General features: G+C 38.2%; 2 protein-coding genes across 7 annotated transcripts in view; one reads left to right on the top strand and one right to left on the bottom strand.

Moving 5' to 3' along the window:
- dars2 (aspartyl-tRNA synthetase 2, mitochondrial) overlaps positions 1 to 150 on the top strand; it is a 30,797-nt gene extending 30,647 nt beyond the window's left edge. For both annotated transcript variants that reach the window (XR_006085179.1, XM_042335978.1), the window contains one exon: positions 2 to 150. Coding sequence is in view for 1 of the 2 variants with exons in the window: in XM_042335978.1 (XP_042191912.1) it covers positions 2 to 15 (14 nt within the window). In the remaining variant the exon portion in view is untranslated. The remainder of the gene's footprint in view (position 1) is intronic.
- A 1,052-nt stretch (positions 151 to 1,202) lies between these two features.
- Positions 1,203 to 25,656, bottom strand: part of fam20b (FAM20B glycosaminoglycan xylosylkinase) — a 48,715-nt gene continuing 24,261 nt past the window's right edge. For 4 of the 5 annotated variants that reach the window (XM_007902972.2, XM_042335979.1, XM_007902971.2 and 1 more), the window contains exons 3-9: positions 24,943 to 25,444; positions 14,267 to 14,353; positions 10,357 to 10,466; positions 8,338 to 8,509; positions 5,179 to 5,370; positions 3,768 to 3,827; positions 1,203 to 2,010 (exon numbers count right to left, since the gene is read on the bottom strand). In XM_007902972.2, coding sequence (XP_007901163.1) covers positions 1,776 to 2,010; positions 3,768 to 3,827; positions 5,179 to 5,370; positions 8,338 to 8,509; positions 10,357 to 10,466; positions 14,267 to 14,353; positions 24,943 to 25,316 — 1,230 coding nt within the window. In that variant the 5' untranslated portion in view covers positions 25,317 to 25,444 and the 3' untranslated portion in view covers positions 1,203 to 1,775. Of the gene's footprint in view, positions 2,011 to 3,767; positions 3,828 to 4,857; positions 5,003 to 5,178; positions 5,371 to 8,337; positions 8,510 to 10,356; positions 10,467 to 14,266; positions 14,354 to 24,942; positions 25,445 to 25,656 lie in introns of those variants that run through there. The other variant, XM_042335981.1, reaches the window with a different exon arrangement.

Raw genomic sequence — 25,656 nt, 5'->3', positions numbered from 1 at the left:
GAAAGACTATGCTAGTTAGCAGCTGATGCCCTAGTTTCAGCCAGAACGCAAGGCGGGAATAAACCACTTCAAGCTGTTCCTGTGCATCATCTACATTGCTCCACAAAAACAGAACTGGCCAAAGTCATGGAGGAGGATGACGACTTGCACTTTAAGAAGAGAATGGAATTCAAGAGGAAAACATTTAAAAAAGGAACTTGCAAAAAAAAAGTTTAACAGTAAACTTTCATTTGAACAATGTTCAAGGATGCAATGAATACAAAGTAGAAGCATACAACAACAAACATTTGTTACAAACAGATCAAGGAGACAACAGCATTTTACAATTTTGATGAAAAGGCAGATTTTGTTGAAACTGTGCTTTAATTTTTTTATTAAAATATTAATTGATTAAACATTGCTTCAATTATCCTGGAGGTGATAGGTGAAACATTTTCCGAACAGTCAGAGGATTTGTTCCACACCTATAATCTTCTTCCAACTAAAATATGGAGTCCTTTTCCATTTAGAATAAGGTCCAGTAAGTTTATGTCAGCAATGATCACTCCCAACAAATAAATTATCTGTAATTATTTACACCATGATAACTGCTGCAAAAAATGCAATGTCTTGGAGTGAACCATGGATCGAAACAGTCCCAAATTTTTCCTGCCTTTCAGAAATCATTGTAAACATTCAGTTAAACGTTGGTCCATATGGGGAAAACACTGCATCATACAAATTAAAATTCTTTGTCATGATGTGGACATACTCGCTTGCAAACATATTCAGTGCACACACATGTCAAAATAGTAAACCAACAGGTCAAACTCGACACAATATAAAGCTAGCCACCCTAACACAATTTTAAATCAATAAATTGGACACTTGCATTATTCACTTATATATCCCATTACCATTTTTTTTAAAAATCACTCAAATTAGAGAATACATTTAAAAATAAAACTTCACAAGGTTTTTTTGTAATATCTTTTTCTCAGGACCTCTACAAAAACTGACCAACACTTTCTGATTGGCATGTTCACGTGGATCAGCAGGACATATTTTCTTTGTTCTCTCTGTGCCTCGATGGCTGATAAGTGTGTGGTCTCACTGAGAACGCTCTGGGCAATAGTGCCTTAATGGAATACAGAAATCAACCGATACTTTTATATATTTATAACAATTCAGAGTTTAGACATTTCAAATGCTGCCTTTTTTGCACATCATAGTGGATTGATCGGGACTAAGCAAAATTTCATTTGAGCAGATTTTTAAATATTCATCAATTTATACAGTAATCATGAACACAACATAACTTGCCCATTAGGGTGTCAAATTTATCATCTGAAAAATCCAGGCAAACCGTTCTATGCAAAACAAAATCAAGTGACAGTGTGAGGGCCCAGACTCCACTACAAGGAGTTAACATCAAGTATTGAAAGAATTATCATAAGCAGTTTCATTATCTGTATGCCAATTAGGGCAGATCTGCATAATTTGATACAAGATGATACCAAAAAAGAAAAAATTTGCTAGTGTGGTAAACACTGAGTGAAGCTATTAGAGATAGCAACAACGTTCATCAGTGCATCACTTGGGCTGACTGATTTTCCCAATATCTGTCCAAGGAATAATCCTACTTTTCCAGATTATTTCTATCCCTAAAGGGAAAGGAGACACACTTTTTTAAAGTTCTTGAAGATGTGATTCCGTACCGAGCAGTTTGTACTGTCGATGCTTGTTTGACAAGTGCAGAACAGTAGTATTTTCCGATTCATGTTTCAAGCACCTATTTATTTCAAGTGAGACAGTTTCATTCTGTCTTCCACCAGCACCACATCTGTCCCAAACTGTTCAATGCACTGCTTGATAGTTCCTATGACACCCATCAGCCTCCGGTCCATTGCCTCAAAGTGGGTGTCTGTCAAAACAGGGGCGATGGGGTCATGTGACATGGCAGTCCGCATAGCAGTACTGAGAACTCCACTCTTCATATAGTTTAACCTGTTCCAGGTGGACACTCTAATGCTGTGAAAAGAAAAAAATGCACTCAGAGGTAAGCCTAATGCAGTTAGAGTATGTTTATGTCAACTTCACGGTCAGAGATAGTGAGCAATCCTCTCTAAGTGCTTCCATGATAAGTGTTGAGAACAAAGGACGTGAAAACCATTCATGATGCAGTTAAAATGGGTCGAAAAAAAATAAGGACAGGACATGCGAGTCCCATTTGAAACAGATTATTCAGAATGTACTCTCAATAATCTCAGACATCAAGAATGTAGACTAAAAACAGAATTTGTGTTTTGGGAAAAACAAGATAAGATGAATGAATAAAGAAGATGATCCAGGGAAACTTTTGTTCAACAAAATCAGTTTTGTTATTGACTAGATGTTTTGAACTGGAAGGATGGAATACTCAAAATTTAATATTGGAGGTCACAAAACAGAAAGAAATAAGATACAAAAATAGGTAGGTGTATTTGAAATTCTTTCCTCACATAACTCTATCCAACCTTTTTGGCCATAATTCTTTTTCCTCCTGCTTCATCTGAAGCTAGACTGTTCCCCATCTCCTACCAATGCCACGTGGAAACTGATGGCTTGGATGTGTGTGAGTGACCTGTGTTCAATCCCTCTGATTGTCATATTCTGACAGTACAACTGAATTTTGAAGTGAGAGAATCGCAACCTCAGCTCACACCTATCTCTTTGACTCAAATTTATTTTCACTCCACACCTAGTTCTCCCTTTCAGAATTCCATCATTATTTCTCAACAGAAAGCTCATCTGAAAGCCTCCAATAATGCTACTTGGAATCAGCAGTTAAGACATGTCCTGGAGTCATGTGTACTCGTCATCCTTCTGCTCAGCATCTCCCCACAACATCGGTTAAGAGCAGGAACTCTTCCATTTATTGTTCACCAATACGGTCAGTAATCACAGTCACAAAATACAAAAAGTACTACAAAGCTAAGAGCAAATGTTCATTAATTTTCTCCATTTTTTTTCTTTCTCAGTTGTACTTGTTAATGAATGCCTTCTCTTGTTTGAGCCTTTAAAAGGTGTAAAGCATTACCACTATAATCCTGTTGCCAGAGATCAGCAGCAAACTGAAAAATATTGCCATGTTGCCAAGTGGGCTCCAGCCAATTGGATCAGATGAATGTATCAAAACAATTATATTTCCTATTACAACCAGAAAGCTCGAGAGGCAGAATCAATAAGGTTGTTCAAAAGCGAGGTAGACATTTGGGTAGTAGAGGTATAAAGGGATATGGTGAAATATATGGCAGGGTTTGGGGATTAAAAGACCTGCCAAGATCTAACATACTGGTGGAACAGGGCTAATGAGCTGCAAGAAATACGTTCCAAACTGCACAATGTTCAGGATATAAGAACATGGGCAGAGGATATATACCCAATATATCCACCCCTTTTTTGGATCTAAAGATGAAGAATCCCTAGAATGTCATTAAAGTTATTCGGGTTTTACAGCCACCACTTGTCAGTTACACTGACAATTACATGGAGTAATTCCTACAGTCCCTTCATATGGGAGCAATATAAAAAAACGTAGCCTTGGATTCAAAACATGGACTCTGGATTCAGGGTGGCTTTTTGTACAAGAGGAAGAATGTTAATATTGCCCTATCAATTGCACAATTTTTTTCAGGTCTTAAAAGATCTCAAATTGGACTGAAATATAATGCAATGCAGTAAGGTTTTATTCACATCCATGGAATAATTCATTTTACACCAATATTCCAGTACTCAATGGTACTTACATGCAACATTGATACACAGCTGCCAGGATACTTCTCTCATCCACACTGGGATTCCCAAAACTGAAATTAGGAAGAAAAACCTTTAAACATGCATCAGTGAAATCTTCAAGGTGAAAGGTCTCAGAGGTGGACAAGAAGTCACTTTTTGCATCCAATATAAGCCACAATAATGTCTTAGTTATAGCTCACTCTATACCAGTACAAATCTTTGCTTTAAGTGGATCCCCAGAAGAGAATCCTAAAATACCACTAGGATATTCACTTAACCACAATAGCAATTGGAATTATTAGGTGTTGTGAAGTTTCCGGCTCACGAAGGCATGTTCTTATCCTCACCAGGTTCCTCGGTCTCCATTTCTCTGCAGATTTATTTCAAGATCCTCATAAGTTCCTACATGTCCTTCCCCTTCTGTAAACTTCTCCAGCCTCTCTCCCCATAAGCTCAGCTTCCTCGGGACTGCAGTGCATCCCTCAACCCCTCCACAGTCACTACACCTTACAGTATATCCTGTTAAAGATTTGAAACAATGACAACGTGCTACAGCATTATATCAGATGCATGGATTATTATGTATTCATTGCCATTCTGACTTCAATTCCATTGTTATTTTTTTTGAAAAAAACTATTCATCATATACAGCTTTCTCTTGTACCCAAAAAGTGCTATGTCATAACCTACCCTCCTATCTGTCAGAACCCAGAGTACTTCCTGGTTGTTTAGTGTGGAAGGGCATGTTGAATGCTTGTCATGTACTTTGTCACACAGAAAACATTGTCACTAGGGAATGATGCCAGTGATGAAACAATTAGTTTTTTTAGTTTTAATACAAATAAAATCCTAATATACCACTAGGATATTTACTTAACCACAACAGCAATGTTTGTGGTGTCAATTTAATTAATTATTAGGTGTAATTGTGACGTCTCAAAGACGTGATAAGGCGAAAAGATCAAATGCAAAGATCATTATTATTAAATATTCTAAGCCTGATGAGTCATTTCTGAGCTCCTATTGGTTGAGTGCTTGAAATGCAAGAAGTCACATCAATGTTCGGTGAGGACGAATAACCTTGACTACTTAAATACTTACGCTTGACAAAAAAAAATCCTTACTGATCGATCACTTTTTCCTGCCATTATTTAATGACAACCGTCAGAGCCTCTTTCTACTCTTTCCCAGCCACTGAGATCTATATCCGATAGGCTCTCTACTGTGATGTATTATTTTGATGAAGCTGTTTAGGAATAAAGGCTCATTGAATTTGTTCGGTCTTAATTAAATCATGACAGAACTTTTAATTTCCCTCCTTTTTTTCCCACTTTCTTTTATAACATCCTCATTTCTCAAGCATTTGATCTGTTAACCATCCCAATTAAAAGCCATTGTTAAACTCTAGAATACAAGGCCTACCTTTTTGCATTGTCTAGGAGAATTAACATGCTTGCACCACCATCATCTTGGAAACTTTCATAGTGATGTCGGTCCGCATTGCCTATCAAGTAATCAAATATTGCAGTGTCGATAATATCCAGGAGACGAGGACCTGAATCATATGGAGGGGTCTTCTTTACTGCATCACAGTAACTTTCATCATATTCCCACCTATCAGGAAAAATAAATTACACTTAGTTGCAGTTTAGTGGAGTCTTGTAACTCAGTGGTTAGAGCACTCGCCTCACAGACAAGAGACCTGGGTTCGATTCCTGCAGGGCGAAACCTTCCTTACTCCACACGCCTGATAATAATCCCTCAAGAAGAAAAAAAATTATTTGGTCACTCAATCCACAACTGTGGGATACTGCTGTGTGCAATTGGCTGCCGTGTTTCACCCACAAATATACAGTCAATTCATTTTACAGTATATTCTGAAGCGCTTTGAGACGTGAAAAGCACTATATCAAATGCAAGGATTATTATTATTTACTCAACAGTACATTCACATAATAATCCTTGAATTAGATGTAGCACCTTTCACCTGGGGAGGATGTTTTAAAGTACTTCATAGGATTTACTATAAAGTTTAGTGACTCTGTAGTACGTGTCTACCATGCTTCCAACAATTATTGGAATTACATTGATTCATAGATTTCCCAGAACTTGGGTCTCATAGATATGAGGAAGGTTTGACAATATTAGAACTTTTCTCTTTTTAAAAGAGATGATGGAGGAAAAGGGAAGAGTATAGTATAGGACTTTATAAATAATGGAGCAATAGGCATTAGAACAAACTACCATTACAATGGTAGATATATAAAGGGTTTCAAAAAGGAACTCGATAATTTCTGGGAATTTAAAAGGATTCAGGGTATTCAATGATGAGATTGATTTGCAAAGCTAGATGGATCAGAAGATGGTCTCCTGTGATAAACGATTTGTATGGAATTAAACAGAATAATTTGTGCATCATTCATTGCTCTTTGGTCAGCCGGGTGTCTGACAGATGCAAAAGCCAATCATCATGCTTAAGATATCCAAACCAGACAGAATTCCACATGTTTATGTTTCTAACAAATAGAAGTTTCCCTGTGTGTGGAATGCAATGCACACTCTCCCTCTGGAGGTATGCACACTACTTAACTAATTCTTAAGTGTGTTAAGTGCAAGTTGGCAAGTGCCAAGGCTTGGAGACCCCAGAGTGTGCATTGGGGTAACGGCTGGAGTTCAACAAACTAAAACTGCACAGCCGGCCATTGAGAGAACTAGAAGTGCACTATTATATAATTTACTGAATGTAGCACCTTTCAGTTCGGGAAGATATCTCAAGAGCTACCTTTTAAGGTTCTAGCTTGCAGGGTTAACAGAATACAAGCAGGAAGAATGTACTGTTCCAAGGAGCCAATGAGCCAAGCTGGCTAGTCTGCAATCAGCATTGCCCTGGATATACGAGGTCCGACATGGCTTAGTACCAAAACTGTCACGGAGAGTTGGCTTGATTCTGACATTCTGTTGGCAGCTTAGGTACAAGGAGACTCTGCTTAGTCATACAAAGGGTGCTACATCAAGTCTAAGTTTGCTTTACTGATGGCTATCTGTTAGCTCTTTCAGGAGCAGTAATAAAGTGGCACTACTTTTTGTAACCAGAGCATATTGCACCAACCTGTGTCAACTGCCTTGAGGCGATGCATTTGCAGAATAGCTTTCTCGTGGGGTGACAGGAATTCTAATGAGATTTTTTATCACAGAATTCCATTAAGAAATGCCGCATGTTGGACCCATAATGACTCATCTACAGCTGTAATTACAGAGCTAAAGATTAAGCCAAAAGTTTGAATAGTAAAATCAATGTCAGGCTTCGCGGATATTACTGTTGTAAACTAAACTGAAAAAGAGCAAGCCTAAGGGAACATTACAGATCTGAATCATGATGCATAAATACTGCTGGTTTGGAAACACCAGTCACTCATTTTAAATTACTACCCACTCAATTTAACAGCAGTTACTCGACAAACTGCACAAGTCAGTTGAACAAAAACTCCTCTTTGTAGACAACAGTATCTCAAAAGTGACAAGACCAACCAATCCAGGATCTTCAACAAAGGCAAACTATTCAGTTTGACAGAATTGCTGTAATACATTCCCTCCACACTGCAACTGCAATGTCATTTTGTACAATATGAACCCAATCAATAGTTATAAATCCATAAGGCACTAGAAACCAATGAGCCTGAATGGCATGCTTAGTCATTGTAATATAATTGAAGGTGATCAGCATTTTAATCTGAACAAAAAAAACTTATCAAACTTTCTGTTCAGAAAGACCGTTTTCCCTAAATGTTTTCTCTTCTAAAAACATTTTTGACTTTCAATGTATTCCATTTTCCGTTTCGGTTCATATTATCAGACGCTGGAACAGTAGCATGACATGTAGGAAAAGAAGACCTTATAGATGTACATAAACTATTACATCCCAAATTATAAATGGAGATTGAGGCCAAAAAAAAGAACAATACTTTCAGACACCCTTTGGACACCCTCCCTTACCTCTTTCAAGATATGTCTCAAGATACTCCTCTTCGCCCGCACCTTAGGCCACCCTCCTACACTCCAAGATCCCAACCCCCCCTGCTCGTGTCTAAATTCCTGACTGTCCAGCACCTTGGGACGTCCTCCCGATGTGAAAGGCGCTATACAGATGTAATTTTGTTGTTATCCTACTGATATAATTTTGTATTGTATTCGCATTGTATATACGAGCAGGAAAAGGTACATATATTTAGTAGGATTGAAACGTGCAATTTTAGGACTAGGAAACATTTCTTTACAGAGGGTAAACAACAAATTACCAGGAAGGCAAGAGTGGATGATCCCAAGATGTTGGACTCATTTAAGAAACAGCTTGATGCTGTAATGGGGAGAGAGTAGGTTAGGGGTATTCTGTTCATCTTAGTCTCCATTGGCTTGGGAAGGGGCCGTTACCAGTATAATTACCAGTAGCCAATTTCTAGAATTTATATTTCATGTCAGGATCTGGCACATCCCTGATATGCTAGGATATTGTGAACCCAGACTTCACCTTGTACTCCAACAAGAATAAAAAAAGAATAAGCAACCGGACAACTTGTGGCTTACCTGGCTAGTTTTCCTTCCCTGTATGTCCTGCCCCATGGGTGTCGATGTTTTTGTAATGGCCATATGTCTGGTAGCCATAGTGTAACAGATCCCTCCATGATATCTCCGTTAGCACAGGCTGGCTCGGACTCCCTACAGTAATAGCACTTCCCATAAAAACAGCTATTGTTGCCTGAAAAAGACAATTAATTGAAACAAATTGTAAAAAAAATTGTATCTAAAGCACCAACAATACCAAGTGACTGATTTTATACTTATTTCTGAGTTGACGGAGAAAGGATATTAGAAGGAAGTACCAAAACTTGACTTGATTTCAATAGAAAACAAATTTGTTCTGAAACAAATGTAAAATGAACCACTCTTACAAAGCAAGTCTCCAGTAACTGGTGAGCTGTTATGATGATTACTTATTTCTAGGATTTTCTGTAGGCTACAAGAATGCAAAGGTATTTTCTACATATTTGGCCACTAATTCAGCCAGTTACTTTAGAGTAAAGTTTTGAAAAAAAGCTAATTGTATCTAATTTCCTTTGAAATCCCAATCACAGTAATACCTGCTAGATACTACAAACGGATAAAGAGTTGGGTATAGCTAATTTTTATTTTACAAGTAGGATTTCACTGTGCTGTGCATCAACATTCAGATATTGAATTGCAACTACCTCTCTAATCAATCACTTATTACAATCTTTGCTGGATCCATTTTATATCATAATCACAATGATGTCTCCATTCAATTTAAGCAGAATATGTTGGTCGGTTAATTTAAAAGAACCACAGCAGAATATGTTGGTTGGTTAATTTAAAAGAACCACAGGACTACCTCTGATGGATCATAGCTGAAACATTTACTATCATCTTTTAGATGCTGGTGCATTTCCAATATTCTGTGGTTTTACTTGATAATTAGAAGAGGAGAGCTACTCCTATGAATAAGTCAACAAGGAGATCCCTTGAATTTAAAATAGATTTTGCTCTTCCACAAATTAGTAGTAAACCAACCACAACTTGAATTTACAGTAGAGACTTGTTATAAAGCAGTCATTGTGGCCCATAAAATTCTAGTCCTCCTTATAACAATAATAATCCTTTCATTCAATATACTGTCTTTCATATCAGGAAGCCGCCTCAAAGCGTTTCACAGGATTTTACTGTAAAGTGTAGTGACTAGTTTTGTAGGTGAACACTTGACACATTTATATCATGGTGCAATCCATGGTCAGCACTTTCATATCATGACTCCACTAATCACAACTGGTGACATCACTGCCAATGCGCGCCTAAAGCTGGTTGGCTTTCCGTGCTAAAAATGACCAACTTCCAGATCACTCCCTGAGCATGAACGATTGTACAGAAAATGATGTGCAGGGCTTACAGGGTTAAATTATGAGGACAGGTTGCTTAAACTTGGTCTGTATTCCCTTGAGTTTAGAAGGTTGAGGGGTGATCTGATTGAGGTTTTTAAAAGAATAAAGGGAATCAATAGATAAACTATTTCCTCCAGAACAAAGGGGCATAATCTTAAAATTAGAGCCAGGCCATTTAGGAGTGAAATTAGGCAGTTTTTTCACCAAAAGGGTAGTGGAAATCTGGAACTCTCTCCCCCAAAAGGCTGTGGATGCTGGATCCATTTTTTTTAAGACTAAGGTGGATAGATATTTGTTGGGTCATGGTATCAAGGGATATGGGGCAACAGCAGGTAATTGAAGCTGAGGTACAAGTCAGCCATGATCTTATAGAATGGCAGAACAGGCTCGAGGGCCTGAATGGCCTACTCCTCTTTCTATATTGTTTACAACCTGATGATCTGGAAGTCTGTCATTTTTAGTGAAGGTAACTGACACCCGTCCACATGATGTTCAAAGCAATTTAATAGAAACAAAGTTATATATATATATATATACACACACACACACAGCTAATACAGAAAAATGCACACCAAAAAGCATATTTTGTTTAGTGACTATTAAGAGGCAATTTCCCAACCTTGGAATCGTGTCTCCTATAGAAAGTACATACCCAATGTGAGGAAGGTGCTCAGAAGCTGCTCAGAGGCAACCGGCTTGATCTCAGTGCGAAGGTTTATGCATCTTCCAACAACCAGTGGAGCACGCCGCAATCCCAGGATCCTACAATGAAGCAAAAAATTGGAGAAGTTACCAAATTAGCTGTTATTTTTAAGCAAGCTTTATTTATGACTTAATTGTTAATTTCCAATTATAACCCCAAAATGTAACATTCAAAGAAAATAAAGAAGCATACATTCAAACAACCACCTGCACTGTTGATAGTAGGCTCAGCAAACAATTCTGAAGGGAACAAAGTTTCTAAATTATAAGTTAACCGGTTGAGATGCTCTACAAGAAGACATTTCGGTTTAACTAGGGATTTGGTAAAAATATTAACACTATGGATAGATAGCTTGAAAGCAATAATCCATTGCTCATATACTCCAATTACCTTTAAAACCGTCTGTTTTAAGTCCATCTGTGCTCTGCTACTTTAATACTGAAGCATAAGTAAGCATTAGTAAAATCATTGTAGAGTAAACTTGTAGAAGGGTGTTTCGTCGTTCTATTCCAAGACAATCTTGGAGGCCAAGGACAACCCAGGCTCCTCTTCTCCATCACGAACCGGCTCCTCCACCCATCCTATCCTCACCTCAAAGGCCAACTGCAAGGCGATGCTGCACTTCCTCGAATCCAAAGTCGAAGGGATCCGTTCAGCTGCCTCTGCCATTCCATCTCCCCCCGGCCCCTACCCATCCTACCCTCCACACCATCTAACCCGTCTCCCACTCTTCTCTTATCACCATTATAACCCGCATGAAACAACCACCTGCTCCCGTGACCCCATCACTACCCCTCTCCTTACCTCCCAGCTCCACCTTCTTGCCCTTCTACTCACAGACATCATAAACCTCCGAAAATCTGTCTGTCCAGTGCCCTGGGACATCCTCCTGATGTGAAAGGCACTATACAAACGTAATTTTGTTGTTGTTGTTTGATAAATGAGAGCTGAGTTAGAGGCAGATAGTATCCATTCTGAATGAAGCTTGTCACATTGACAGGAATTCTTTTGTTGGTGTTGAGCAGATTGTGTTTTTTAATAAGTGGCTGAAGTTGGCAAAGGAATTCATTGTATTTATGCTATTTAAACCAACCAAGTCAAAAACAGTCTCACAACAGCATGTGGCTATTGAAACTACTTAGGGATGGTGTAATTTAACTCACTTCTTCTTGGGATGTCATTCTCGGTACCATTTTCCAAATTAGAAAACATGGTGGTAGTTCAGTTCTTCCAGCTATCTCTCTGTATATATTCTATATTTCCAAATCATTGCAGCCGAAGTTTTATTGATGATGAACTACAATGATTTTTATGTAATTTCACCAGCAACAAATACAAGGATTTAGAATTTATCAAATGGTGGAGAAATAAGATTAGAAACATTTTAAATTGGTTGCATTCAGTCCTTGGTAGTCTTCGTAATATTTTGTCCATGCTGTGTAGAGATAGCAATGGTTTCTACACAACTGTCGATAATATGGAACCATTGAACTAAATAACTACCCTATCTTGAAAATTGCAAACAAACAGCATCTGTGTTCAATATGGCCCCATGAATTTAATACTCCACTCTCATAAATGGAATACAGCTGATAAAAAATTCACATGACATGGTCAAGTGAAATATATTGTGACAACAACATCCTGCATTTGTATAGTGCCCTTCATGGAGGGTAGAGTCTTAGAGCAATGAAGTTACAACATTCTCAGGACTTGTAAGAATCCCCATTTATACCTAAATAAAAACTAATCAGTGAGTAGATATTCCCTGGCTTCAATTGCAGCTAATGTGACAGCAGCTGTGAACTGACAAGAGGCCAGAATGTCCTGTTTGTCTGCTCTGAAGGATATAGCACAAGACTGGAACCAAATCGGGGTAAATTACAAAAATAAGTCCCATACAATCAACAGAAACTAATCCAAATTGTCTTGTGATTAGTCCAGAGAGTACAAATGTGCTGCAGTATTTTAATTTATTTTCTGACTCCTCTGCTGAAGGTTTCTGACTCATTTCCCTTTATTGGGTGGGGCAGGTTTCTAGGGCACCCTTTGTCCTCCGCTACCTTGCCCAGGTCTGAAACTTGAGTTAGCAGTAACACACTGTTCAACAGTCGAGCTTGTCCTATCCTCATCCGACAGGCAGATGTCTCATTTTAAAGATCTGTATTATGTCCCTTCTCAATATTTTCTCCTTCGTCACTTAAAAATCTCATGGTCTTTTGAAAGGCCACACATCCAAATATTCACAAATCAGCGTAAAGTTTGCAGTCTGTGCCATTTATGGAGTATGACCAGTCATTGTCACAGTTGGGAAGTCCAATTCCCAGCTTTGCAGTCTTCACCATTGAGAACAGGGTTGGGGAGCTGCACTTGAGGAGTAGCCATTTAATGTGTAAAATATCACACAGGCTATAACTTTTATTCCAATATTCTAAATTGCATTTTGGTTTATCCAAAGCTCACAAGATACAGCCCAGTATCAATGAGCATTTTGGCAACATCATTGAGTCAACTTAAATAGCCAATCAAATACTTTCCACCTTCATTAATGAGTAAACATACATTATCCAAGAAACAGGTATTTCAGTACAGAAAGATGTTCACCCCCATTGTACATGTGCCATCTCCAAACTAGAGTTATTTACTTTTACTCCAGTTAAATGTCCCCGCTCTTTCCCCAGCTTCTCTCACATATTTAATTTGTCAAATGTACATATGGTTTCCCAACCAGTATTTATTCACATTAAAATCCATCTGCCACTCTTCAACTCAGCCATTTAATTTGGTTGAATTCCTTTCAATGCTATTAGCATCACTACGATGGTCCCTTGGCCCATACAGCTTGGTGTAATCAACATTTAATAGTAGAGTATGAATCTGCCTCCACATTGTGGAAAAGAATGAACAGCATTAATCCACCTTGATTGGTTTGCAGAAAGGTAACCAGCTGCTGCTCAAGCTGCACACTTGCAACTGGTGGAACCATTGCTTAATGGGTAGGGATGCATATCCGAGCCATCGCAGGAGGATGGTGGCGATGCCGTCTCAGATTTCATGCTAAGCTGTGTTGCCCTCAAGGGAACTTCAGGTACCTGCCATTCTTGACAGGTGGCTTAGTGGCAGCACTCTCGCCTCCTAGTCAGAAGGTTATGGGTTCAAACTTGCAGGGTTAACAGGAGCTGGGGCAGAAGAGGCCCTTCCGACCCAGGATCAACTTGAATGGCACATCCTTTCCCTTGGAGTGATGATGGTTCCACCAGTTGCAGGTGCAGAGCAGCCCCTTAAAATCTATGCAAACTAATCAAGGCAGATTCCCAGTGCTGAATCTAAGGACACAAGTTCAAGAACTCAGACTATAGGTAATGTTTTTCAGTCTCAGAGTTCCTCCTCAGTTATCTAACGGATATCTGTCTTCAGTGTAGTAGGAGTCAGGAAACCAAAGTTGGAATCCTCAACTAAATAAACCAAAAGAGATTTTTTTTTCGTAATTTGTGTTTAATTTATCTCTCATTGCTCAAGAAAATAACCAATTATAAAGCAAAACCAATTATATTACATACCAAGCTTTTAGAATCTCTCTTATAACTCAACAATTTAAAAAGTCTAAGATAAGAGCCAGTGGATCAATTAAATTAAGGCTCATATTCTGAGATTTTTTAAAATTTCATTTTACAAAATCTACATTTTGGATTAGGACTAACTCAAATTACAACCAAATTTCTAATACAAATTAGAATAAAGCAAAATTGGGAAACAAAAGAAGCCTAGAGAAGTCCCACTACAAATTTGTAACTTTACCAACCAGCAGTAATGTATGGCTTAGATTTTCTCCACATTGCATAACACCACAATGCATTACCTGTCCAGATGAAAAGCTGACACTTCTGCATTATGTCTGTCATAACCTGCATATGGTTCTCCTTCCACCACATAATGTCTGTTGTACCTGGAATAAAAAAAATGAGGAATTAAACAGGATTTTAATGGAAATTCTTGGATTATAGCAGATTAGAGCAATGAATCTTTACATATCTTTCCAATGCAACTTTAAAAGGGAAGAATAATCAGTGGAGCAGAGAAGTAAAATTCTTGAAAATGCATTCCCTAGAAAATAAGCACAAAATGTCATTGAATACCACTCCTGTTTAAAAAGGTCCAGTTGCAGGTAATATTCATCACATAGACCCATTACACCAGTATGCTTGGCATGGAAAATATGCATTTAAATGATTTATATAATGGTCTGTTTCCAGGTATCTGCTTTTAAGCAAAAAAACAAATATGCTAGGTTATAATTGTGCAGTTTTAGAAAGTAGGCTAAGACATTTTGCATTCAAATAAGTAACTGCAACTTAGAAATGTGAAACAGAAGTAGAAAATATTGGAAACACAGAGCGAGATATTACTTGCATTTTTTGATATAGCGCCTTATCAGATCTCCAAGGCGTCTCAAAGTGCTTCACAGAATACACTGTGAAGTGAATTGACTGTATATTTTGTGGGTGAAACGCAGCAGCCAATTGCGCACACTAGTATCCCACAAACAGTCGTGGATTAAGTGATGATATTATTATGCAAACAGAAGGGTTACAAACGTTTTCCTTTTATCATTACACTATTTGTAGCAGATAATTACTTAACACTGAAAAAAAAGGCAATTTGACCCATTGAATCCTATCCCTCTAAAACCACACAAAAAAACATGGAATGCATACCGCCAACTCCCACATAGGGAAAGTTCCAGTTACTTCTTTAACTCAGTTACTCAACTTTATCCCTCCACATCCCACTACAGACAGCACCAATCAAATCATCTAAAGATATAGATCTAGTAGCTCTACGTTAATATATCTGACCAAAGAAATTGAGACAACAACAAGAATCATGCTCCAAGCTGTCAGTCCAAAGCGGCTACCTAATTCTCTGAACAGGAGAACATTTTGTTGGATGTGATGCCCTTGCCGAGGATGCCACGACAAGCCTGAACTAGTAAACATTTAAATTCTCGAAATCTATTGGTAGGGACAAAGGACTGTGAATAGCAGGCGGAAAAACATCATTAATCACCAAAGGCTGTGAGGTGCGTAGTCGCAGAATGCCCTAGTTAATTTCTGGAAAGCTGTGGTGGCCTGTCTGGGATTTTGGATCTGTTAAGTTGAACATTTGTTGAACTGGCTGTTTTGTGAACAGGGTAATGCACCTGCCTTGCATTTGGCAGGCTAGTGCATTAGCCTAAAAATATAGTGACTACACTTGACAGAAATTACCTGTGAAATACCTTTGAAACTTTGATGTTGGGCACTAGATCAAATGTAAAGTTTTTTATTTTTTCAATATAAGTAAAATATTAAGTGAAAGTTTATTTTAATACAATCATTCATATTCATTATAGGTTTCAGCACTTTTTCACCTCATATCAAATATAGGCTCAACTGTGTTAAACCCTCATTAATATCACAGCTTTTCAATTATTACTTTGTTCCCCGACCAAATGTCATAAGATAAAGATTTACCTGTGCCACATTTTAATTAGTTTATAGGACTAACATTATCTAATATTCTGTGCTTATGACCTGGTGAGGCCATAGGCATCTGATAACAAACATAGAACTGATGAAAAATGGATGCAATGTTATGTTTTTCTTGCTTGAAAATCCTTGCAGGGAATATTTGTCAAGGGCTCCATCAAAATTGGATCTGGTAACAAGCTCCATAACAGATAACTGATGTTTCTAGTAAATATATTTCAATGGTGATTACCGTATTGAAAAATAATTAGTAAACAAAACATGCATATCCAAATGAAAAAAAATGCAAACACGAGGTCAGCGAGAATGGCCACAAAAGGACTCATTTCTGCAAAATTGTGCATTAATTTTAAAAATATTCAGAGTCTGCACGGCTTCAGATATTTAGTAGATTAATTATTTAAAGAGAAGCCCATGTATTGCATTGTTAACATGCATCAAATTTCCAAGATCGCTGTCTAATCAGAATCTTCCTTTTGAAATGTAAAGAACTTGTGAGTTTGCAGGCCATTAACAGCAAAATTACATTTGTATCAAGTCTGTAACCCCTTTTGTAACAATTTTTTGTAATTAAATCTGATATCTTGATTGTTCTAAATTTCTGAAACCTTCAGATCAGACGGGTTGCTTCACCGCAAGTGAAATCAAGGTGAGTCTTTACAGTTGAATACATACAGTAGCTAGGAATGTATATACAGTATAGGTGCATCTCCTTTTTAAACTACATAAGTCCTTTCTTCCAGGTCTACATGTGAAAATTATTCAACTGCATTATTAGTACAAGAGGATTTGTGTTTCCACAACTGATTGATGTCAGTAATGCTCATGATAAGCCTTTCATATATTACTTTGGATGACAAGACAGAATCCATTAAAGGTACAACTCAAGCTAACCAGACAAGTTATTATTCAACTCTCTTGCCACTTTCTCATCTTTAGCCAAAATCACATCTTAAAATTAGCCTTCAGATTTTAACGATTCATTTGGATTACGAACAATCACACAGATCTTTCAAGTAAAAAATCCAGTATCAAGAGAATTAAGATGGAGAAGGAAAAGATTTACACACAACCTTGTCTTACATTCCAATAATAAGTATGTTATTTCTCAAACCTCTTGTCAGCCACAAAACCATCATTTTACTTGTAAGGTGAACAAGAGTAAATCGAACAGCTTCTCTTAACATTAGACTAGAGTACGGACAAAATGGGCTCCTACAACAGACGACATTTCTGCATTATAGACCTCAATCGTATAATAAATATTCATCCTCCGCTTTAGAGCTTCAATGACAAACAGTAAAAATATGGTGATCTATCCCCTCACCTTCTTTGGGATGCAAAACATGATTTGAAATGCTTCTGGTTGAATTATTTTCTGCCCTTGCTACTAATTTTGTCATAATATTTTCAAATAGGTATTCATTTTAAATTACTGTTTACAATCACAATAATTTCAGGCAGAGTAGACCTCCAACCAACCCACAAAATTCCTTTTATGCATCCAACTCCAAATCTAATAAAATAAACATTTTAGTTTCACTGAAACATGCTTAGTTTCTTTCTGAAACTGTTTTGAGATTTCTTCTTCCTGCGCCTGCATTGGAGGTTGACTCCACATACCCAACTCCTAAACGAAAATCATGTATTTCCTATTCCAAAACAGATTATTCAGGATTAATGAAGAATTAACTAAAATCTTGAAGATTAAATGTTTGCATATCAAAATTGAATTCTAGAGCACAATCTCATTTATATTGGATTAGCAGATCTAATTGGAGGGAAGGGAAGGCAATGATTTATTATGAGTGTCACAGCCAAGTGTGAAAGCGACAAATGTATGCCATAACTAATTTAAGAGATTTATTAAGGATAAAATTTAGCTAAAGAAAAATGCACGCTGGTGATGACATTACCTTTACTGTCTAATACAGGCATTGAACCTTCATGGAAAAACAGGAATTATATGCACAAAAACAAACTGATGCTGGAAGAAAGTTCCATATATGGAGTAACTCAACAGCTAATTATCATTGGGTTAGGGAATGTATTTGTAGAACCTTAAAATAATCCAGGGAATGGGCTCAGCAACCAAATTGTTCCAATCAGTACCATTCAAGCCATAAACAATAGATTGAAATAAGTACAACTTCAAATTGGACTTTATGACTTTGGTTTTGAGAAAGTTTACCTTTTGAAAAAAGACAAGCTTAGTAACATTATATGCAAGCAAATCTTAAATGGTTAAGTGTTAATCCATCGGCCATATATGGAAAAGGTCAGCTAATGACAGAGGGCATTTCTCTGAGTGAGAGCAACAACCACTTGCATCTTTTATCCAATTACTATTTCGCAATGTATTGTCATTTCAAATTAAATTCACATTTTACAATGTGAAAATAAATACAGAATAAGTCATTAGAAACCATTAGAAGATTGCAATCAAATAGAACGTGTAAAAATTAAACTTGTTTCATTGTTCACAGTAAACAGTAAATAAGCAGCAGTAGTCCAGACACTTCACCTGGGACTAGAATTATGACTTTTTTCTCTTAGCATTTGAAAGTGTGCACATCGTAGTCAAATCTTAAATTGTCTTAATTTTAAAATATATAAATTATATGTAATTTGGGGAGTTGCTGGTGGTGACGTGGTTACCATAGAGAGCTTTTCTTTTTAATACCAGTAGTTTTAAAAACAGGTTTCATTTCAAAGTTCTCCACGGTCCAAGAATTGATGGAATCTTCATTTTAAAAAAGTTTCTGGTATGGAAATATTGCAATTGAGAACAGATGTTACAATGAAAGGAAGTTTCACAGCAATGGCAATGAAACCAGAAGGCAAGTTCACATAGTTCACATCCGAAGTACAAAGTGGACCAGAACTGCAAAAATATGAACAAAGTAAAACATACAGCTGCAGAAAGGCATCAGGTTCCATTATTAATAAGGCCCAGCTGTTGCAACTTTCTGGATGTCAATTTAAATCCCTTTATCATTTTACACAATTGCATTCCACAAAATGATTGTGAAATCTGCTGTCTCAAAGTGAAAGAAGCATTTAGGTTATGAATATGATGCAAATAATAAAATAGTCTTCTGAGAATTTGGGAGAGATATCACCAAATCGAAGTTCTAAATATACAGACTTATTTCACAGGAAAGGTCCAGATCTTAACTCACCATTCAGAGGGTGGGGAGCACAAAAGTCTAGAATGGTTACCAGTTTTACCTCACACCTTAGATAAGAGTTCCTTGAAAGTACAAAGGCATATTTAAAAGAGGTAACAAAGCTGACTAATGGTATCTCTTCAGTGGGCAATCTACTCAGAAGTAGGGAAATTGAATTAATTAATTGGATAGAGAAAGATAACTAAGAAGGGTAGTGAGCTCTACTTGGGACAATGTCCAGAAAGAATCCCTACATTTGGTAGACTGCCTTATATTGTCAAAACGTCTCAAAACCCTTCACAGGATTTTACTGTGAAGTGTATTTGTAGGCAAACACAGTAGCCAATTTGCACAGTAGCCAATGTCCCACAAACAGTCATGAGGTGAAAGAAGAAATTGATCTAGGGAATACCTGGGTGATATTAGGGGAAAACCAGGAAAAACTCACTTCTCTTTTTGAATTGTGCCATTGGATCTTTAATGTAATTGCGCATCCCCAGTACTGCACTGAGGTAAAGCAGATAGGAGCAACTTTACAGATTTAAAATTTAAGACTCGTTGCCAAGCAAACTGCCAGGACATTTTTGTTACAGGGTGTTTTAGTTATGCACGTTCCAATTCTATAAAGCTTCTTGATTTGTCTCAACAACAAAATGCATTTATAGAACATCCTTCAAGCAGGTAACGTCTCAGAGTGCTGTTACCTCTCAAGTGAACTGCTCCCTATAGGAAAACATCCCCTGAAAATCTCATGTTGGAAAAATTAGCAATCATGCATCATTACTCACTACTAGGATTCTGAGGCCAAGGGAACTGAGCAATTTGGCATAAAGTTACAAAAATGAATTTGACATCAAAGAAAAAAAAGATCATTTGGCTCTTTCACCACTTACCTTTACAGGAGCCACTTCCCAGCTAGCTGTCTGCACAGCTCAGACAAAGCCCACCAGTTATCACCAGGTGAAGTGCATTAACCGAGCCGACTGTCATGCTGTGCACCTGTTCTATGCAGCCCTCCCTCATGAGAACTAATGGGGAAACCACTTTTTGCTGGTAAAGGTCAAACATTATTGTAATGAACACGTGCACCCCGCAAGCCAAAGCATGGTGCGAGCTGGACAAGCAGTGGAAAAGCTCGCCAGAAAGCGCTCTCAATGACAAGCTATGTGGTTGCAGCTAGATGAACTCCAGAAGTTACCCAATGCACACACTGATATCGCCAAGCCACAGCTCTCGACAACCTGCACCTTATACTTTCCGAATGTAGGCAAGCAGGATGCATTTCTCTAGGGAAAAAGTGGGCATTCCATTCCGAATTGGGAGTTTCCATGTTTAGATGGGATGCATGAAACTCTCAGTCCAGCTTGGATATTCTCAAGCACAGTCCTGGGTTTCCATAAACGCAAGAACCTCGCTAACAAAAATAAAATACAGGCAGCAAACACAGTTTTCCAACAGGAAAACCTCTGCCATTACCATTTTTAAAACCTGATATCCTATGTTGGACTAATTTGCCATAACGTGGATATGATCACAGTGCAAGTAGTGAGTCATCAGTTCACGCTAAATACAAATGTACTGCAATGTTAATGAAAAAACTTCTACCACGAGTTATAACGTGACAGTAGTATTCTACTGTGCTACCCTCCTCCTCTCTCTGACTCGCCCTCTCTAACTTTCTTATCTCCATCTCTGAATTTCTTTCTCACATTTTCTGACTGCAACACCCTCTCTCTCTCTCTTTAGGACATTCCTTCAATAGCTCTGTTCCGCTCTCGAACCCTCCACAGCAACACGTTGCCGATAAATATACCTCTCATGGCGGTGAATCGGGGCTAAGCCGCATGGAAACCTTGCATCCAATCGCACACCTTAAAATGTTACACTGATATCGCAGGTGGACATTATCTGCCACTTATCTAATGTGGAGAAGTGCTTCTGCTTAAGGCTGCTGTTACATTACCACGCCAGTTTCACGACACTTTCTTTTACATGAGAAATCCCAGGGTTTGATTTCAACTGTGCGCCAGGAAGAAAACATTATGATCTTCCAGAGATTTCAATCTACCTCCTCCTCAAGCAATGCTCAAATACTGGATTTTAGATAAATGAGGTGACTGTTTCTTTGTTGAAGTCAACATGAATCAAATATCAATGCGAACACTGCTCACGACAAAGAATCACAAAAGGTCGGAAAAATGTTTGGGGAATGCAAACCACCAAACATAAATTATAAAACACAAAATACATTTAGGAATCAGCATCAATCCACTTCTTTGTAGTGCTCTAATTCAGCATAATAATTGATGAAGAACTAAAAGAACTGAGATAAAGCTGAAAAAGTTGGGGAGGAAGTAGGGAACCATGACCGAAAGTAGTCAGAGGCAAGTCTTAAGCCAGGTTTTGAAGAGGGGGGAGGTCGAGTCGGTGGGATGGAGGTCCAATGAGTGGAGGCAGAATGGTTCAAAGACCATCCACTGATGATATTGTTGATAAAGTGGCGGACATGACGCAAGGCAAGGTTCACTGAGTGAATGGAGGAGTCTGATTAGTAGCTTTATAGGAGGTCACAGAGATAGGCAGGGACGAGTGTTGAGAGATTTGAAAATGAGGAAGATCTTGAATTTGACAGATGGTGGGGCAGTCTACGTCAAACTCATCAATGACTCATCAATCTCTCTGCGACCAGGGCTCCCTCTGCGTTCTTGTCCATCTTGGACCCCTCCACTGCTTTCGACATCATTGACCATTCCATCCTACTCAATCACATGGGGTAGAGTCTTGGAGCACTGAAACTTTATAACTGTCGGTGGCTGAGCCTTCAGATCCAATACCCCTAACCTCTGGAATTCCCTCCGTCTACCACCTCTCTTGTGCCCTTCACCCCTCTGCCTCGAAGTCTCTCTTTCTGTCTTAAGTCCTGCGTCAAAACCTACCCCTTCAAAACCTCCCACTTTCCTTCTTCTCTTTCCCTTGCTAAGGGTCTTACTCCTTTTTTTGTAAAGCATTCCGAGATATTACCCTATGTGAAGATTGCTACCATGTAACAATCACCTTTCCAGTTGATATAGCGTATTGTCAAGATGTCTCAAAGCTTTTTATAGGATACAATGGATTGACTGTATTTTATGGGCGAAATTTGACAGTCAGTTTGCGCACAGCAATGTCCTACAAATAGCCATGTAATGACCAATTTTATTTGGGGGATTTGATGGCCAGGACACCAGGAGAAACTCCCTTCTCTTTTCAGATAGTGCCATGGGATCTTTAACGTCCACCTGAACAGATAAACAGGTCCTTGGGTTAAAATTTCATCTGCAGGATGTCACCTCCAACAATGCAACACCTTCCCAGCACTGCATTGGAGTGATTCCAAGTGCTGATGTGAGGCTTGAACGCACAACCTTCTGACCCAGAGGTAAGAGTTCTACCACTGAGGCAGGCCGACACATAATGTAAATTGTTGTTGTAGTAGTGGTTTCACTAACGATGAAATAATATTTATTGGGTATTTGCTGTATTAAATGTACTAACAGCAGACACAGAACCACAAAAATTTACAGTAGAGAAGGCCATTCAGCTACCTACAATGCATCTGTACTTAACTGACTCTAAATAATGTTTTCAGGGCTCTAAACATATAACTTAGAATTCAAGTGGTTTAAAAAAAAGTGCTGAAGTATATTGGTCCCAAAATATTCCAGCTTCATCTCCATACTTCCCAGTGTGATGAGTATGATAACTAAGCTATGCAATCGGGAATGTACCAAGCAGAAACCAGGCATGTCCAAACAGATGGGAAGAAAACAGGTAAAATTACCTAACCAAAACAGGAGCAAATTACTTTGATTGCCCTCTCTGGAAGGCAAAAACGAAAATCCCAAAATCGAGAAAAAAGAGTGAAGGAAATGATTTTAAATCGCGATTCAAAACATCAACTGAAACGTTACCATGGGATGGAAATGATCTCAGCAATTTGAACACAAAAATCTATTTAGCATGGCATGTTTAAAGCTATATAGCAAACAAACACAATTCAAATTCATTTGCGTTTCTCTAGGCTTCAGTACACATAAATTGCTGCAAAACCAGAGTTTGAATTTATATAGTAGTTTATTCATGCCATAGGCATTCGCAGCAAAAGGTGCTGAGTTGACAGCAATGAATACAAATGACAGAATGCAAATAGATTTGGGATTTTCCAGACTTGTCAAAAATATGCACATATCAAGGATTTATTTTAAGTGAAACTGACAGTACAAAAGCTGAGAAGCATAGTTATCACAAGACTATACAGGAAAGAGTACTTGTACAAGCGTGTCAGCCTAGCTCTGATAGTAGCACTCTTGCTTCTAACTCAGAAGATTGTGGGGCTTTGAATTCATAGTCTGGACAAACATTCCATTGTAGTGTTGCATTGTTGGAGGTGTCATCCTTCAGAGGAGACTTTAAATCGCGGTTCTGTCTACCTCTTCAGTTGGATGTTAAAGATCCTGTGTCACTATTCAAAAAGAGAAGGACATTTCTCCTGGTGTCCTGGCCAACAATCCCTCAGATTAAAAAAAAACATTCACTTCATTGCTGTTTGTGGGACATTGCTATGCACAAATTAGCTACCAAGCTCAACAACAAAGTATATCCTGTGAAGCAGTTTGCGACATCCTTCTGACATGAAAGGTGCTATATGAAATGTAAGGATTATTGTTTACCTAAAGATAAGCAGAATCCAGTTATGAGCAGTAAATATGGAGAAAAAATGCCAGACTTGCAACTAGAAGATCTATACCATTATTATTATAATAATCTGTCAGTGTTTTGAACACCTCTATTGCACTGGAATCTCACTTTTATTTCCAGGAGTGAAGGAACTGGTGGTGTCCTCGAGGGAATCGGACAAGCTTTCTTTGCCCCAGAGCCCTCAGCAGTTTAAACAGCTACTAACTACAGGAAGGCTGGACAGGTGAGACCTCATCAGATGAATTCCAGGGAAATTAGTCTACGAGTGCAACTTGTGGTGTTTGCAGTCACATTTCACTCGCAACATTTCCTTAACTTCTAGTTATGATTTGTGACATGTAAATCTGCAGTGATTTTTTTTTCAGCGTTTCAAGTGAGATGTTGATTTGTGTCCACAGTTCCATACATGACATATTCATTTTACAATATATTCTATGAAGCGCTTTGAGACGTCTCAACAACGTGATAAGACGTGATATCAAATGCAACGATTATTATTATCCCAGTACCAAGTAAGTTAAGAACAAATTAGAATTTCAAGTTTGCTCATACTAGCTTTGTGCAAAACAAACCCAGCTATGAAAATTAAAAACAAAAACAGATTGTATAAAGTGCAGGAACAAGAACTGTTTTGTATGAGTTCTTGATCATACATTACGAAAAAAATATTGATTTATATGGTTGTGGTATAAAATGCAACCTTATTCAGAAAGGGATGGATGTGCTTTGTGTTTGTGCTTATGATAAACAATGCTTATGATATTGTGGAACCCTGTAGCTCAGTGGTTAGAGCACTCGCCTTGCAAGCGAGAGAACTAGGTTTGATTCCCAGCAGGGCAAAACGCTGGGCAAGTTTTCTTACTCCTGTTTACCTAGCTGAGAGTAGGAACCCGGTTGTTAGTCAATTGGTGGATCGCTTTTCTGGGGGTAATACGTCCTTCAAAAAAAAAAAATTGGTCACTTAAATCCACGACTGTTTGTGGGACACTGCCGTGTGCAATTCACTGCCGTGTTTTGTCCACAAAATATACATTCTGTGAAGCGCTTTGAGACATAACGAAGACGTGATATGGCGCAATATCAAATATCAAATGAAATACCTTTTGGGCTTGAACACAACCTTCTGTCCACCTTCCAGAACAAGCAGAGCCTTCAACTGTGTTCCTTTGTAACCCACGTCAGCCTTAATAATCTTCTTAGTAGCCATGGCATGTAGAATGGCTCCAAGCTCTGGTGTTTCCTCTGGGTATACCTCTCGAGGAATAACCCACTGCGCTGCAATCTCCCAAGGCGACTGTAGTGTGTGCTCTAGATTTGGGTTTAATTCAATCTTTAGCTTGTCCATCATATGCTGAAAAGAATGATGGTCCTCTCGGTTAGCAGAGGAGTCAGAATTGTCAATCAAGAACACTTTTGTGAAGATGAAAATAACAAGAAGGATGGCAAGTAAAACAACACGCTGTTTCAGCTTCATTGTAGCCGGAAGTCCTAAATGTTGCAGGAATTCACAAAAGATCACAAGATGAGGATGTTGCTAGCAATCTCTCACGTCGAGGAGTTCAGTTTAACCTGGATAACATTTTCAGGTCAATAACTGGTGCCCTGAAAAAGAAAAAAAAAGTTAACGAGAGCAATTCATTTGGAATTTGGTCCAGCCCAAACTTGGTGACCATAATTTTGACATGCTCGTTAAGTCAGTTTTCCCCAAGACAATGATAATAAAGTTTTGGGATGCAAATAATCAGCTGTACTGTGAACTACCCTACTGCATTATATCAGGATGCACTATTCCCCAAAACATAAAAATGTATCTA

The sequence above is a fragment of the Callorhinchus milii genome, unplaced genomic scaffold (assembly GCF_018977255.1).
Source record: "Callorhinchus milii isolate IMCB2004 unplaced genomic scaffold, IMCB_Cmil_1.0 Scaffold5, whole genome shotgun sequence".
Taxonomy (NCBI): Eukaryota; Metazoa; Chordata; class Chondrichthyes; order Chimaeriformes; family Callorhinchidae; genus Callorhinchus; species Callorhinchus milii.
The sequence above is the reverse complement of the archived record's forward strand: the minus strand, read 5'-3'. Positions and strand labels throughout refer to the sequence as shown.